General features: G+C 41.6%; 1 protein-coding gene across 2 annotated transcripts in view; it reads left to right on the plus strand.

Annotated features, from left to right (window-relative positions):
- The first annotated feature begins 3,610 nt into the window (after positions 1-3,610).
- Ppp2r2b (protein phosphatase 2 regulatory subunit Bbeta) overlaps positions 3,611-16,804 on the plus strand; it is a 400,180-nt gene continuing 386,986 nt past the window's right edge. Inside the window, exon 1 of one of the 2 annotated variants that reach the window (XM_034518041.2) lies at positions 3,611-4,116. In XM_034518041.2, the coding sequence (XP_034373932.1) occupies positions 4,038-4,116 (79 nt within the window). In that variant the 5' untranslated portion in view covers positions 3,611-4,037. The remainder of the gene's footprint in view (positions 4,117-16,804) is intronic. The other variant, XM_034518043.2, reaches the window with a different exon arrangement.

Below are 16,804 nucleotides of genomic sequence, written 5' to 3' on the forward strand. Positions count from 1 at the left end.
CTTCTCGAAGTCACGGCCACCATGAGATTGCATTAGCCTGCTCTCATCTGGACTGTAATCCTTTGTAGTGGGGACATTACCTTATACTCAGAACCCATCACTTCTAAGGCCATCTGAATGGCTTTAAACTACTTAATGAAAATTGCAAGGAGTTTGACTTAGGACAAGAATATTAGGGGGAAACGTTCAGCCATGTTAACCCATAAAAGCAAAGCATCATATTTGAACTTCTTCCTGAACAGTCTCTTGAAGCTTTAAAGTATATTTTGTTATCCCCAGAGGGTCTGAATCAACTTGTCTAGCTTGTAAGAACCTAAGCAAGCCTTCATAAAATGGTCTCAGAAGAGCAACATGTCCCCTTTCAAATAAATCATATCTTCACAGCCTGTTTTCTCTTCTGTAAAATGGGGTTGTTGAGAGGATCAAAGAGGGAAAGAAGCAGAAAAGCACACAGAACCAAAGGATGCTTGGTGTGTTGTCTGAAGAACAATCCCTGATGGGCAGAAGTTTCCTGCTCTTTCTCCCCTTTCTGTTCTTCATGGGGACAGGTGGGGATTATGGGCCTGACACTAAATCAACCATTTTAAATCTGTATTGGAGAATTTATTCTCACCTGAGGCCAAAGGGTGCTGAGAGCCTCCGCAGTGGCTAAGGGTTAGAGTGGCTTTTCTTGGACTTGACCACAAACCTATGGGTCTTTCCCTCCTGATGGTGGAGAGTGCCTTTAGTTTATTTTCTTTTGTATTTATTTAATTTGCTACAGATAAATAAGGACAAACAGTCAACTCTCTCTGTGTGTGTCTCTGTCTCTCTGTCTCTCTGTCTCTCTGTGTCTGTCTCCCTCTGTCTACCCCACCACTTGCCTCTTGCTGTTGATTCAGAAGGCACCTCCTGCATATGAGCCTACTGTATATCTGACACTAATGCAGAATGGAAGTTTGTGGACACATGACTTCCATAATGGCTTTGGTGGAATGATCTATGTTCCACTTATATATTTTGCTTTATGTATTCATCTGCTTATTGAACTAAAAATCCAATGGGTATCTGCTTTGTGCCAGGTACTGGTTTCACAGATGAATTAGACATTGATGTCTCCCTGGAGTAGTTTCCAATATAACTGTATAGGTGTGGCAAGTAATTACAGCACTATTCTCTGACTGAGGGTGGCTCTTGCTACTAAGAATACAAAGAACCTAGCTTATGAAGCACTTACTGCAGTGAGCAAGGAATTCTTAGGTATATGGAGTCCTGAGTTTCTGTGTGCAGTTTACATAGGCACCATGTCACATATTCCAGAGTCTTAACCTCATGGAGAAAACAGCAAAGCCTTCTCCTCAAGGGTGAGGGACAGGGGGAAACAGCAAAGCCTTCTTTTCTGATTGGTGTGTGGGTGTTGACAGTAGACAGAAAATGCCCCTCATACTTTCTTCACCTACCCTCAAGACAGTTCCCTCCTGAAGTCTGCTAAAGTCTATATACCATAAACCCTGCCTTCTGGTTTATCTGTACATAATAACTTAGCTCCTCTGTTAAACTCTATATAATAAACATGCTGAGCTTAAAAAGCATTGAGGTTTCTCCAGGCAAGAACTGAGACTATCCAGTTCCAGCTTTCTGTCTGTCTGTCTGTCTGTCTGTCTGTCTGTCTGTCTCTGTGTGTGTGTGTTTTTCTTGACTTCATTCCCCTGTCACCCCAGTCATGTACAAGTCCCTGGAGGCCATGCATAGACTGGCCAACTTTCAATGTGCTAATTCCTTTACCTGTACTATTCACCCTCACGGTACTGTGTGAGATTTTATTATTACCCTTATCAGCATGCTATTTGGCTCCACATTACCCAAGGTCACACTATGAGTCCAAGCCAAAGGTAGGATCTAACTCCAAATGCTGTCAAACTTCAATGCCACAGTCTTAACCATACCCGACATTCAGAGGCTTTTGGAGGGGTTACATGGCCAGAGATGATTACGCTGTCACAGCAGCAATATGGGAGTTTATCAAATGCCTGCAATGTGCTATGTGGTTTATACTTAACTATCTCACTTTTCCCAAAATACACATGGCAAACCTTGTTTTCTCCCCCATTTGACGGTTGGAGAAACAGAAGCCTGTGTTAAATGACCACACTCTGCCTCACTGCTGATCAGAAGTTGGATGTGAAGTATCTCCTAGGAAGAACCTACCCCTACCCACTCCATGCTCCTGTGTTCTGAGTTTGAAATCATCCACAGGGAAAACTAGATCACTTAGGCCAGTGGTTCTCAACCGTTCTAATGCTGAGACCCTTTAATACCATTCTTTGTGTTGTGGTGACCCCCAACCACGAAAGTATTTTGTTGTTACTTTATAACCATATTTTTGCTTCTGTAATGAATTATAATGTAACATCTCATATGCAGGAGATCTGATATGTGACCCCTATGATAGGGCTGTTCCACCCCCAGAGGGGCTGTGACCCAGAGGTTGAGAACTACTGACTTAGGCATTTTCAAACTGCACCTTACTAGGGATGGCTTACTATACTAGACAGTGGGTTGAAGGAGATTTTGTGGTAATCTGTATACTAAATGGGCTGCCTCTCCCAGCCAGGAGTTTGTGTTTAGGTTGTGATAGACCAGAAGATGGGGGTGGGGGGAGCAGTGGGAGTGTCTGTTTACAGTCTCATTCTTGTTCTGCCTTGCTTTATAATTCCTCTGTCATATTCTCTCCTAGACATACAAGCACCCTGCCTCGGTGCTCAGTTAAATACAGTAGCGAACCTGTAATGTCCTAAAAACAGTTCCGAGGTTTTCAAGGCATTCCTTATTTTGAATTTTATTTTTAAAGGCCCCTCTCAGGGGAATATCTGCTTTCTCTCACTGACTATTTAAATCATTCCCTTGTGTGTCTGAATACAGCACAAAGGACATTCGTTCTTTCTCTTCATCATATACAATAGCGTCTTTGACAGAACTTATAAATCCCAAGCTGCAGCCCTGTGCTTGTTTGCCTTCCAGTGGCAAGACTTCTGAAGTCACTTTATTTTATGTACCCAAATTAAACCAACCCCAAATCTCAAATTAGTGTCCAGTGATCAGTCATATCTTTTAATATTCTCCCCCTCCCTCTGTCACTCTGAATTTTGGAAAAATTGTATGATTGTTGGGTTAACTTACTTTCTATATTTTTTTCTATGTCATCAGGAGCATGAGTTGTTGAAGGGCCAGTTCCCTTGAGTTGGCCTTGTCTCTTCTGTTGTGGCTTTATGTTTGTACAGAGGGCAGATCAGGACCAAATTTATGCTTCAGTGCTATGGCTGGGGGTGGGGGGTATCGGGCATAGGGGGATGCTATAATGAGACACAGGATCTTTCTGTGTTAGCCCCCCCACCCCTGACTCTCAACTCAGCTTTTGGCTTCACCTAAATGATAAATGGCCCTATTGTTTGATCTTTAGAATTAAAAGGGGGAAAAAAGAACTAAATCTAGATTAAGCTCAGGACAGAGACCCATTTCATTGCACTGTACTTTAATATTCCTGAGATCCATGGCATTGCGGGTGGCTCCTGTGAATAGCCAACCCCTCCAGGGCAGAACACTATGCTGTCTTTGTTTAATCTGATCTTTCAGCTAAATAGGAGATGGTCACTTATCCTCACCACTCCCGTGTCCGGCTGCATTGCTGTTACTGAGAAACGGACACGCAGGGAAAGGTAGAGGCTTCAGGCAGAACATTTCAGCGTGTGTTTACAGGCAGGACTGACTTACTCAGCAATCCTGCTCGGAGGAGCTTCAGCCAATGAAGAGGCTCTATCCCAGCTCGCTTGGGGGCTTCTGAGTTTGAGCTGCCTGCAGAAATGTAAAGGCATTGCTTCCTGGCGCTGATGGCAAAATGGGACCCATCTCCAGTGATTCCTTGGGCTTCCCAGCTCTGCAGATCTGGGAGAGAACCTACATAAACATACTGGTGATGTAGCCAGCTTTCAAGGCTGAGAGAATCCTTATGGATTCGGGAGACTGGTTTTTCATTTAGAATTTTCTTTTTCCTTTGGAAGATGAAATGCTTCTCTCGTTACCTGCCTTATATCTTCAGACCTCCAAACACCATCCTCTCTTCCAGCTGCCACACTGAAGGTACAGATCAGAGGGGGAGAGTGTCTGGGTGGGTGGGACAAAGTGGGCTGGTGTCTGACTTCCCACAGGTTCTGCTGACGCCGCTTGCTTCTGCAGCTTACGAGATGACTGTCGTTCCTGAGAAAGCTTGCATCTGACATATAGATCTGTTTCCCGAAAATCAGCCTGCTTCCTCCAAGGAGAGGGAAGTATTTTCTGAAGAGCAGGATACTGTTGCAAAGGTGATCTCTAAGCTGGCAGCGGTTCTGAAGATCATTCAGAAATATTTCATCAATTTCCCTCGTTCCATTTAACATGCAAACAAGTCAGTGGAACTAGTGCTGAGAGAAAACAGTCAGTGGGTGCTGCCACATACATTTATCCTAGCTCTGTTTTGTCAATGTCTGCTTAATAACTTGGTGCATGCCCAAGAAAGCAATTAGCAAAATAGAATTAGCTTAGTCTGTGACTGTGGAGCGCTGGTTGTTGCACTGGAGTACTTCAGTCTGTACTTGGGTTGCTGACTTCTGATACTTTCTAGAAATCTGTTTTTGTGGGGTTCCCAAGTTAATTCCATGAAAGGAGCATGGGCTAGGCCTTGTACAGAATTTCCCTGGTCTGTGCTTCTGTCTTACACTGCCCCGTTGACTTCTAGCCGGACATGACATGTATACATGGGTGTGTACTTTCTGTGTGCACATGTGCGTGCGCCTTGTAAACATCTGGCAGTACCTCTTCCACTAAGCACTGCAGATCTCAGCATTTCTCCAGCAAGGAGCTGGTTGTTTGTCTTCCCTGTGTGATCTGCCTGTTTCTTTGGGTCTGATGTTCTCTGGAAAGTGCAGTTTCATGTAAAGCAAGTAAGCTGGATAGTTTTCAGCTCAAGTGGTCATCCTAAAAGTGGAACTGTATTGAAAAGGACTCTGAGGCCATCATCTTCCTGGATAGAGTAGGTGACCTGCCTGCTCTGAAACCACCCTTATTTATCATCCTTGCAATAGGAATCTGGGACTTGGGGCTGTGTATAGCAAATGAGACAATCAGACTTTCTTCATGAAGTGGATTTCTGATCACTTCCTATTGGAAAAGGAAGTACATGTTTGGGGTGACCTTAGATTTGAGAATTGGGGTGGTTATTTACATGATTTATCTTTATATTTCCATGTGTAACCCTTTACATTTATTGATAGCTAAGAAGCAAATGATCCATTGGATTTTTTCTTTCTCATGGGTTAAATAAAACCTAAAAATATCTACATTTATTCCTATATATATATATTGAGTATATTGAGGAAGGGGGTAGTAGAAAGTGGCATGGATCAGAATTTCCAGAAATTTCTACATACAGAAGACCAAAAGCCATTTGGAAGGGTCCTAAATGGCTTTATATTCTGATTGGCTCCCTTCTTCTCTCCTCCCAGCTTAGACTCTGAAAAGGCAAACACTTGATCTCAGTTGGTATTTTGTGCACTAATCAAACTAAATACTCTGGTCAAATAGACAAAATTGCTACCAAAGGAGTGATTTCAAACCAATTTACTTAATTATATCAAAACAGAAACATCACTTTCTCTCTCTCTCAAAAAACAAAAACAAACTTCTGCTTCACCCCCATAAACAGACTTAAGGATGGAAATAAGGAGTTATGTATTTGAATTCACTGTGAATGTAATGAAGACAAATAGGTAGGAGAAAAGCATCCATCAAAATAACATCGTGGACAGGCCTTGGGACATAATGGCAAAGACATGAGTCAGATACTGAGCCAGCTGCCCTACTATACTTAATTGCTCTGCACCCAATCTCTTTTGTAATATAGAAATAAGAAGCCCTCATCCCTCAGTGGCTGAGAATGAAATATGACAAGGCACTGTCTGGCTTTGATTATAGTACCCCATGTTTCCTGAGAGGTTCACATTTTCTTTGCTCTGCCATCTCCAGTCCCAAGCAGCTTCCTCATACACACCATTGTGTGTCCCCAAACTAGTTAACTTATTTAAAGTTCTCCTGTGGAGAAAAGCATGTCATAACGACTCTGAGTTTGTTTTTGCTTTTGTCTTAATGTGGATTTCCTTTCAGCAACCGGTTAGTCTACACTAACCTATTTATTTCCGGCTATGAATGCCGTCTTTAGTTTTACAGGTAAGTGAAGAATGAATAACTTTTGAATATTCCTCAGAAAGGCAAGTAAATATTAAGTGCCCCCCCTCAACCAAATTCTCCTACAAGTAGTTCTAAAATATGTTTAGGACCTAAAGTGTCTCTGGGCTTCTTAAGGGAAAGAATCCTCGTACTCTGAAGACTTGCATGGTCTTCCTCACGTTGTTTTGGTGCTGCTGCTTCCCCACACAAGGAAGACCATGGTTTGGGATGGACCCTGCCTATGCTGCACACCAGCAAGGGGCTATTAGGTGTTTCCCTCTCTGAACTTTGGTTTATGTAGGATGGCTTCAAAGAAAAATATTCAGAATGTCACAATTAGGGTATTAATAATAGTAATGGCAAACTGACCTTTATGTTCATTGAATTTGTTATATTCAATACTGGCCCAAAACACAAAATAACACTTCATATAGAAAGTGAATCAAGAATATGAGCCTCATAAATGAGTTCTTCTTATCTTTCCCTCTTTCTCTGTTATTTAATCCAGCAGGTGGACGCTTGTCTCTCTATAGCGTAGTAAGGATGATTTGTTTACAATATGGAGTCCTGGGGCTGACAAGTTAGCTCAGCAGTTAGGAACACTCTCTGCTCTTGCAAAAGACCTAGATCCAATTCTCAGCATCCACATGGAAGCTAACAGACAGCTGTCACTCCAGTTTCAGGATATCTGAGCCCCTCTTCTGGCCTCCACAGGTACCAGGCATGCAGGTGATATACAGACATACATGCAGGCAAAACATCCATACACATAAAAATGGATAGATAGATAGATAGATAGATAGATAGATAGATAGATAGATGATGGTCCTGTAGGTAAAAAAAAAAAAAGTTGTTCTGTAAGCATAAAGGCTGGAGTTCAAATTTATAGCACCTATATAAAAAGTTGGACACAGCAAAGTATACCTGTAATGAAGAGCTCACTTACTCCCCCAAATAACAAGCTTCTGGTCCCGTGAGAGATCATATCAAGGTATTAAAGTAGAGAGTGATAAAATAAAGTGGCCTAAATATTGCTTGGCCTCTGTATACATGTGTACACATACATTCACATGCATGCATTATATTAAGTAAATAAATAAATGCTCTGCCTTCCATCCTGTGTTCTCAAACATATCTGTAGTTAAAATCCTGTTTGTTCTGCTATCTCTCAACCTCTCTTCCTGCTTGGCTTTAAGCATCTCCATCATGTCTGGCTGCTGGCCACAAAGTCCATTCAGCCCTCAACATTCTCCCTCCAACCACAGGCTTTTAGGAATTCCCTCTGCCATAATGCACTGTTTTTCTAGACTTCAACTGCCAGTTCCAGCCTGTAATCCATCCCTGAACCTCAGCTCATCATAGCTATTTAAGACTGTATTTCTTCATTTCAGAGAATGTACCTAGTTTGTCATTTGTGAATAAGTTGCTATGACATGTTTGTTACCCTGCGACACTGTCTGACATCTTTGTGGAAGCAAGCCCATGCATAACTGTACTCCACTATACTTCCAGCACCAGGATAATCCCAAGTTCATAACAGACGATGGGTTAATTCTCACTGACTAGAAAGATGACACATATGGTAGTATCGTGTAGATGAAATGCAAAATCATGAGTGTATATTGGGAAAAGCACCTGAAAATAAACACATAAGCATAGCACTCACATAAACACAAGTTGTCTTATGTATTGAAGGTTGGGGAGCTACAGCAGACACACATTAAGACACAGGGTTTACTGCAGTGTTGTTCTTTGAGGTCATATTTGTTTGTTTGTTTGAGAATGTGTCCTGGTGCATGTGGAATCAACTCTTCCCTTCTACCATGTTGGTTCTGGACATCAGATGGGTTGTCAAGCTTGTATATGTGTACCTTATTGACTGAGCCATCGAGTCAATGACTGAGTCATTGGTCCTATGGATCTTTAACTTGAGATAAGAGGGAGTAGTCAGAAATAAGGATAGCCAGACAATGCTATTGCCCTGTCTTCGCTTCTGTAGAACTGGGTTAAGGTATCACTTTATTTATTCCCCTAGGTAGGAGAGGAATCATCCAAGGAAAAAATGGCTTCAGAATTGGGGAGATAACTAAATTATAGCTGAAAGAAGCTAGTCAAAGCAGCAAGTAAGCCAGAGGGGAAGAAAAAGCCAAAGGAATAGGCAGGCCAGGGAAATAAAGGGAGACTTGGTGATCATTTTTTTGGAGCCTAATTTGAGAGCAGACACTGGAACCTTCTTTGGTTATTACCCAATCAAACTGGGGTTTCCTTTTGTAAAAGAACAAGGGTGTGTGCCTTGCATGTGCCCCATTTTCAGTGAATTGTCCTTGTCACATTCCTGTGTACGAAACCCCACTCATTCTGGGAAAAAAAAAAAAACGATCTAAAAGAAGCCTTTCTAGGAAAACATCAAGACTTCAAAAATGGAAGTATGTGCATCATACAAACTACAGTCATAGAGTTGATAAGACAAGCAAGTCACAAAAAAGACAAACAACCAACAGGAAGCCTGGGGATTTCGACCGGATGCCAGAGACCACGTCTGGAGTCTCTGGCCTGCTCTTCACAATAGCCGTTATTATTGAATACCATTATTTGCATGTTTTAAGTGAAGAATTAGCTCAGTCCAAACTTAATAAACCAACAGAGTCAACATCCAAGGCTAAGCCATTGGACCCTAACATTACATCCCTTCTAGCCTTCATATCCCCTGCACACTTCCTTCTGAGTCTGCGTGAGGACAGCCTCTCTATTGTATCGAAAGGTTCTCCTTATCTATGTACTTATCTGTGTGCTGGACAGCTAGGAGCCACCTGGACTTTGCCCACTCACTTTCATTAGACTTTCAAGACAACCTGAGTCAGAAAGTGAATGAACACACTCACCCATATTCTGTCCATAATGACTCTTCACTGAGAAGGTCAACTTGGAGTAGGGTATCTTTCAATGACATCCTTAAAAATCATGCTGGAAACCACTTCCCTTATGCACACAAGTGCATGATTTTGTAACTCATTCCTATGTCATAATAATTGTAATGTAAAGGTAAGTGAATGCTGATTCTGTAATTCTACTATGTGTGCATATGGATGTAAGTGTACATGGTTATTTGTACCTATTTCTCAGAACTATCTTGAGGTGACCCCTGTTTTCATTGGGTCTCTGAGAAGCTGGGTAACTTGTCTGTAGCCTCCCACCTGTTGAGAACAAAAGTTAGAACTCATGCAGTCCTATGCCAGAGTACATACAAAGAATAGACTCATCGTTGCATTTTTGTTATTTACAGACTTTCTTATTTTTCGTTTTTTTAAACTCTCTTCTGAATCCTTTCCACATACTTAGAAGCCTCCTACTCCTCAGAGCCCACATCAAATGCACCTCCACCCACAGCTTTCTCTAACAACTCTTTTTCTAATCAATCTCCCTCATCTTCACAAATATATACCTGCATTTTAAAACCCTTTCTGAAGCATAGTGCATTTCTCTGAAACATAAAAGTGATAATAGCTACAACAAGGTTACTTTGTTACAATCAAACAGGACAAGATTGTATTGTCATTTGATACTGCTTTATGTCTTAAGCATGTTTTTTTAAACCAGTGAACAGTAGATGAGTGGGCCTTCTGATCATCCACTGTGGGAAGGTCTCATTCCCTCTCTTAACTCACTTTAGACCTGCACTTATGCCCACCTCATTCTCTTCCTGCAGAAACATTGTATGCAATCCACACATACATGGTAAGTCATCTGGCCTTACTCCTCTCCTGATCTTTTCTATCTTCCTTCAGCCATGGCCCGATCTCCTTGCCCACCTTTTTAAAAAACTTTGGAAGAGTTGTTTACACTCACTCTCTCCCCCTTGTTTGTTCTGCTTTCCTCTTTGCATCATTTTATAAGGTGAGTTTTGTGAGAATCTAAATCATCCTCACACCAATAAATCTAATTATCTGTGTCATGTTTCCTCTGAGCAAAGCTCCGCATCCCCCTTACAGGATCATGGGATCCCTGCTTCCTTCCTAAGAGCTTGTTGTCTTGCCTTCTAGGTTTAAATTTCTGCTTTGCGCTCTCTATCTATCCACCACCCCCCCGCCCCTTCTTAGAGTCCCCGGGTACATTCTGTTTGCCCAACAGTTCTAACTGAAAGCGTAGTAGGAATCTCAAAACAACTCATTTCTGCCCTGGAGAAAACCTGTTTGTTCAGAATATTTATCCAGCTTAAGAAATAAAAGCAAACCCCACTCTTCAAGTCACTCCAGCCCCCCCCCCAATTTTTTTTTTAGAATTGTCCACAGTTTCTTACTTTCTTCCATAGTCATCTTCCAATTCTGTGGTTAATCCCCCTGGGCTTAACCTCCTAAAAATACCTACAATCCAATCATGCTTAATCACATCCATCTCACAAAATGTTTCTACAACAGAGAATCCTTTCCTGGTCTTCCATCTGAGGCCAGCCAATCTTAAGCTCTCTCCCTCCCCCCAACTCCCTTTCCTCTTTCCTCCCTTTATACTACCCTGATTTGTTTTATTTTATAGCAGTTGTCTTTCCTTGCTTGTTCTGAACTGATTAACTTACTTGTTGCCTGCTTTCCCCAATTACACACGTACCATGGCAAAGGTTTCCAACCATCATGGTCCCTAGCTCATAGTAAGTGTATAATGGGCATTTATGTGCTGCATGAATGAACATATGAAAGACTATTTGCAGGATGTTTTCATATGATGTGGGGAGAAATGTGCTGCTTGAAACCAGACATCCCTGAGGTCTACTTGTTACATTGATAATGACCTAAGGCTTTCAGTTATTAAACTACTGTATCCCTTCTCTAACAGTAGCAACATGTGGTTATGAAAATGGAAAAATTGGAGCTGTAAAGCAACTAGCATAATGTTTTCATATATTCAGTGGATGGAGCATTATGTCATTTTCTTTATCCCTGTTTCACTTGCCACAGTAGGAGTCATATATCAATATTACTAGCTTCTTATTTATTGATTTCTGAGAGAGGGGCTTGCCTATAAAATTAGCATTATCTAGAAGCTTGTTATATATCTGTGTTAGGAATACAGTCACTACTTCACAAAAATATCACCTTTGTATCTTTGGCCAGATGAACATATAAGGTAAAGAATGGCTAGTTAGGTAAAGTACCTAAAGCTACTAGATTAAAACATAGCCTATCAGAATTTGTGCTCAGACTGACTGGCACTGAAGGCAGGTCATTATCTGCCCCACCACATATCAGAAATTGTCTTTAGTGCATGGTGAAATGAAAGATGAGATTCTTTCTACTTTAAAATGCTAATACACACACACACTGTGCATAAGATTCACCCATGGGCAATCTATATGACTATATCATAACTCAGTGATGCTGGATTTCCTGGACATGGGAACTCTAGATATATATTGTTGGTTTTCCCAGAAAAGTACGTGAGTCAAAGACCGGAATTAAATAACCACAGTAGGGAGAGTCCTGGAAAAAAAAAAAAGCTCAACTGGGTCCCCTGAAATGATAGAATAAAATCCTGCAACTAAAGAAATTCTGTATCTGGTAAAGGCATCTAAAGATAGCTGGCAGAATCTGTCCTGGGAAGAATGCAGGTCAGCGTAGCCCTTCTGGAGAGTCAGCTACCTTCTGTTCAGTATTGGTCTGCTACAAGGTAACTGTGAGTTTTCTTCAAGCCTCATTATTTGAGTATTGACTAAAATGTCTACCTAACATAGAGAAAGCCAATTCCTTGGACTTTAATTTTGTCACATATAAAAGAGGAATAAAATGTATGCATCCAACACACAGTTGCTCTAGTGAGTAAATGTAATAATTCATTTCAAGTATATGGAGTGGTACCCAATGGTGATTAACTCGACAGTATCTGTTAATATTAATATGCTTCATGGTTGTCTCCACAATCACCAGATATCAACGCCTGGCCTGTGTGCTTGAATATGGTGCAGTGATGGGAAAGGGCCTAGGGCGAGCTGGATTCAGGTCATTTCCTGACCCTGTCATGCCTTCAGAAGCTGACTAATTCTGTGCTGGAGAGGCCACTTGGAATAGAGTAAAACCTCTTTGCTGTCGTTGCTATCTGGAATGCCCCCTCCAAAGGCTAATGTTCATGACTGATTCCCCTCCCATGGCACTATTAGGAAATAGTGAAACCTTTAAGAAGTAAAACCTAGTGGTGGTTTATATTATTTAAAGGAATACACTGAAGGAAATAGTTGGACCCCCAGCCCTTTCCTCTTGCTGTTTTATTCCTGGCTTCTAAGTGAGCTGACTTGCCAGGAACTACTTCAAGGATGGACTATGCTGCCATAAGCCATTAAGCAATGGAGATATAGGTCCTACGATATCCATCCTGAGATGGTCAAAGCTGTGAGCCTTCTTCCTTCATAAGTTGATTGTGTCAGATATCTGACACAGTAATAGGCAGGTGACAGCAGTGCTATTGTTGGGTGAAGTTACATACCCTGTGTAAAGTACAACCTCTGTCTGTGTCTTCCCATACCTGTAAGCAGTAATTATTTACAAAAATATATAATAAGATCTGTAAGAAACTCACAATCCACTAGGAAACATGGAGAACAGAAAATATTAAATCAAAGCCAACTGTGTGTTCATGGTTCTCTGTGTTGTCTCATGAAGGTTAATGTTCACAGCAATCCTGTATACTGTTACTCATACTGCACAGGTGAACACACCAAGTGGTGACTAAGCAGTTGATGTATTTAGTTGGAAACAATAAGAATCTGGTGATCCCTGCTTTTGACCTAAACTTACTGGTCCTCTACATGTCTGCTTATCCAACTTTAAAATGGAAGAAACAGTGTTCCCTTTTTATGTTTATTGTAAAGACAAGTAATGCTGACCAAAATGTACCAGGCAGACACCTAAGTACCTCTGCTTCCTCCAAGGGCTTCTCTGTCCAGGTCTTTCCAGGGAGGTTGCCAAGTTTGTCTGATTGCACAGCCAGAGTTCCTTCCAATCCACCATGTCCTCATCCAAAGGAATTTGCTTTCATTTTTGATTCTCTCAAACTATCACTTTCTCTGGTATTTATCTGTACCCCACACTAGTCAGTGTTGTTCTGATTTATGTTTGTGGATCCATATTTTCTTCCTAATACGTGTACCCTTAGGCCTTTCCTTCACTGGGACTCAATTTTAGAAGTCTAATAGGAAAATCACAGACAGTGAAATCATTGTTGTCATTATGGAGCCTGGCCCATTAGTTTTCTGAGTCATTGTTTCCTCATAGGCAGAGTGGACTAAGAGAAAAGAGAGCTGAGATGGCCAAGGTCTTTATTTTCCTAAGTGTCTGAAAAGACAGTGAGCAAGAAAATCAAATGGGAGATAAATCTATTTATAGCCTCGATGATGTACTTTAGGGAAGCCTGCTATAGGTCTTGCTGGTGATTCATGGGATGCCAATGTTCCAGAAATGGTAGACCAGTGAGCATCTTTGTAAGTGGAGCCACTCCTATACTGTTTTGTCCATTCAAAAACTACATACAGATAAGTAAAGAATATCTCCATTGTGTGTCAGATGCTAGCAAGGTGATGGTTAGTGGATACTAAAAATAAATGTTGCTCCTGCCATTGTGGGAGGCAGATAAACTCATTGTAACCTGTGACAACACTGTGAGGCAGAGTGTTGGCATTAGGGCAAGGTCTGATGAGGTTTTGTTCATTATGCAGAGGAAGATGAGGATGACCCTGATGAGGATTCACTGCACTGAGATCTGAAGGACAAATAGAACTGAGTGAGGTAAAATGAGAGAACTTTCCAGGTCAAGGAGAGCATGTTTGAGGTCCAGTCAACAGAGAGTGAAGGTGAATCAAGAGTAAAGGAAAGGCTTGGATGTGGCTTAGTATCAGAGTTTGTGCTCAGCATGCCTAAGACTGGGCTAGATGCTTGGCACAGAGAAAAAAGTCAAATGCAAAAAGATTGAAGGAAAGCCAATTGGCTGCACACAGGGACCAAGAGGGAAAGGTTAAGGTTCTGGAGCCACATAAGTTTATGTGTCTGTAGACATGAGTTATGGAGTTTAGATTCAAACCAAAGAGGAACTGGAAATTATGTCAGGGTATAAATTTCAGGAAACAATGGTTAGGTTGTTTAACAGATTTGAAAAATGCCATAACTTTTCTGAAAAGATTAGGGGAAAAAACAATGTATAACACACTTCATGGAGGGGACACACCAAACAGGTCTCTAAAAAGAGTCCTTGCTGTCTCCTTAGAGTAAACAGACATATATGGGTTCAATATGCACTCCAAATGCCTGAATTTTGCTTGTGACTATGACTGAATAATATGGGAACTTGTCCCTTGTCCTGACATCCAGAGAGATTTCTATTTTCAATGAATGGTAGAAGAATCTCTATGTTCCTTTTGACACAGTCAGTAAATATTACAGGCATGGAATGGGGGTTTCTCTTTCAGGCTTCGTATTTGAAAGCATGATACTTACAAAGCAAGAACGGCTGCATTAGGACAGAATCCCAAAGAATGCTTTCAGATCTTGTCTATTCAGGAAGCCAAAGCTACTGAACCAATACCACTAGATAGCATTGCACAGTTGCTCAGCTGTGTGTTCATCTGTAGGCAATGAGGTTCAGGGAGAAAGAACCAAAAGCCAGTCTTGTAAGCAAAGGCTAGCAAATCTCTATCTTAGTTATCACTCTGTCTTCTCATGGTCCTATGAAACAGATGGCAGGATGGATAGGAAACTCAGTGGTTTCAAATTCCTTCAAGTAGCCTGCTATAACTGCCAGGGCCATTGTGCTGGCTAGTCTGGTGTCAACTTGACACATCTAGAAAGCTTGATACAATTGAGAAAAAAAAAGTCTCTATAAGATCTAGCTGTAAGACATTTTCAATCAGTGATCAAGGGCCATTGTGGGTGAGGCCATCCCTGGGCTGGTAATCCTGGGTTCTATAAGGAGGCAGGCTGAGGAACCCAGGTTCCTGCCCTGTTGAGTTCCTGTCCTGACTTTCTTTGGTGGTGGATTACTTTGTGTATATGTAAGCCAAACAAACCCTTTCCTCCCCAACTTGCTTTTGGTCATCTTGTTTGATAGCAGCAATACAATCCCTAACTAAGACTGTAGTATTTAGGAGAATGTAGGTGCCACGTCTAATTCTAATGATTCAATCAATTAGCTCATTGTATTAGGCACATTTCTCATTATTGTACCAAATATCTGACAAGAAGCAACTCAAGAAGGGATTATTTTATCTCTTATGTACCCTAAGAAGGGACATAATCCATCATAGCAGGGAGGTAGATATGGCCACAGGAACGAGTTGGCCTGTCACTTAGTGTCCACAGCCAGGAAACAGCAACAAGACAGGGAATAGGGCTGGGTTGTAAAACCCCAAGGTCTGCCCCAGTGCCTTGGTCCCTCCACAAAGTTTCCACCACTAAAGGTTCACCAGACTTCCAGAGCAGCATCACCAGCTGGAGACACAGTGTTCAAACCTTGGGGAATTTCTGGGATGTTTCACATTCAAGTCCCAGCTTAGCACACATTTAGTTCTAATAACCCCTTGGAAAGGGAAGTTTCCCCCAGTTTGATACCTATACACATTGAGTACCATAGACACAACCTGCCCAAAGCCACACAGCTAGAAAGCAGTAGGAGTGGGACTTGAACCCAGGGCAGGTGGCTTCAGGTTTCATTCTGTCATCTCCAATACAGATGGGTCTGTTCTATCAGAGTCTTGCCTCTGAAACACAAGTGCTTCCTCTAGCCAACAGACTATCTCTAAGCCTCTATTCCTTTACCTATAGGAGAACATTCAGAAGCTCTATCTCAGTATTACTGAGAAACTGTGTAAGAAATGTTTGCAAAGCACATACTAGGTACCCTAGAAAGGCTGATTTGATACATATGTGTGAAAATAACCAAGCAAAGCCAACCCGGCCCTACCTTTATGCATGAAGTGGTTAGAGCTTAGCCAACAGACTAATTTTTCAGTTACAGAGATGAGAGGCATACAGAGAGGCCTCTATTCTGTACCTACATGCCTACACGTGCCTACCTTCTCCCTGAGTCTTTCCTCCCTATATACACTCTTGTATCTCTACCACTTCTCATAAGTATGCCATTCCTACAGGATCGGGGCCCACCCCTTGATGACCACCTTTCCACCTTTAACGTTAATTATCTCTTAAAGGTTCAATCTCCCAACACAGCCAGTCACACTAGGGATTAGCGCTTCTATTTCTGAATGTAGACAGTCTCATGCTTTGATATAAGACTTGTCCTTAACAATTGTCTTATTCTTCATCCCAATTCTCTCTCTCTCTCTCTCTCTCTCTCTCTCTCTCTCTCTCTCTCTCTCTCTCCTCTCATTCTTTCATTTTGGGCAGAAAACACATTTTTTGTTTTACTTGTTACTGATTCTTTTGAATTTCACATCATGCACTCCAATTCTACACATTTCCCATGCCTTCATACCTGCCCTCTGCCCTTTTCACTAAAAGAAAATAAAATCTTGTTGTGGAAGCTGTAGTGTATCCCACAGTTTCCCCTTGGTCTGGTTTGAGGCCTCTGGCTTCTG

Source organism: Arvicanthis niloticus, chromosome 14, assembly GCF_011762505.2.
Source record: "Arvicanthis niloticus isolate mArvNil1 chromosome 14, mArvNil1.pat.X, whole genome shotgun sequence".
NCBI lineage: Eukaryota > Metazoa > Chordata > Mammalia > Rodentia > Muridae > Arvicanthis > Arvicanthis niloticus.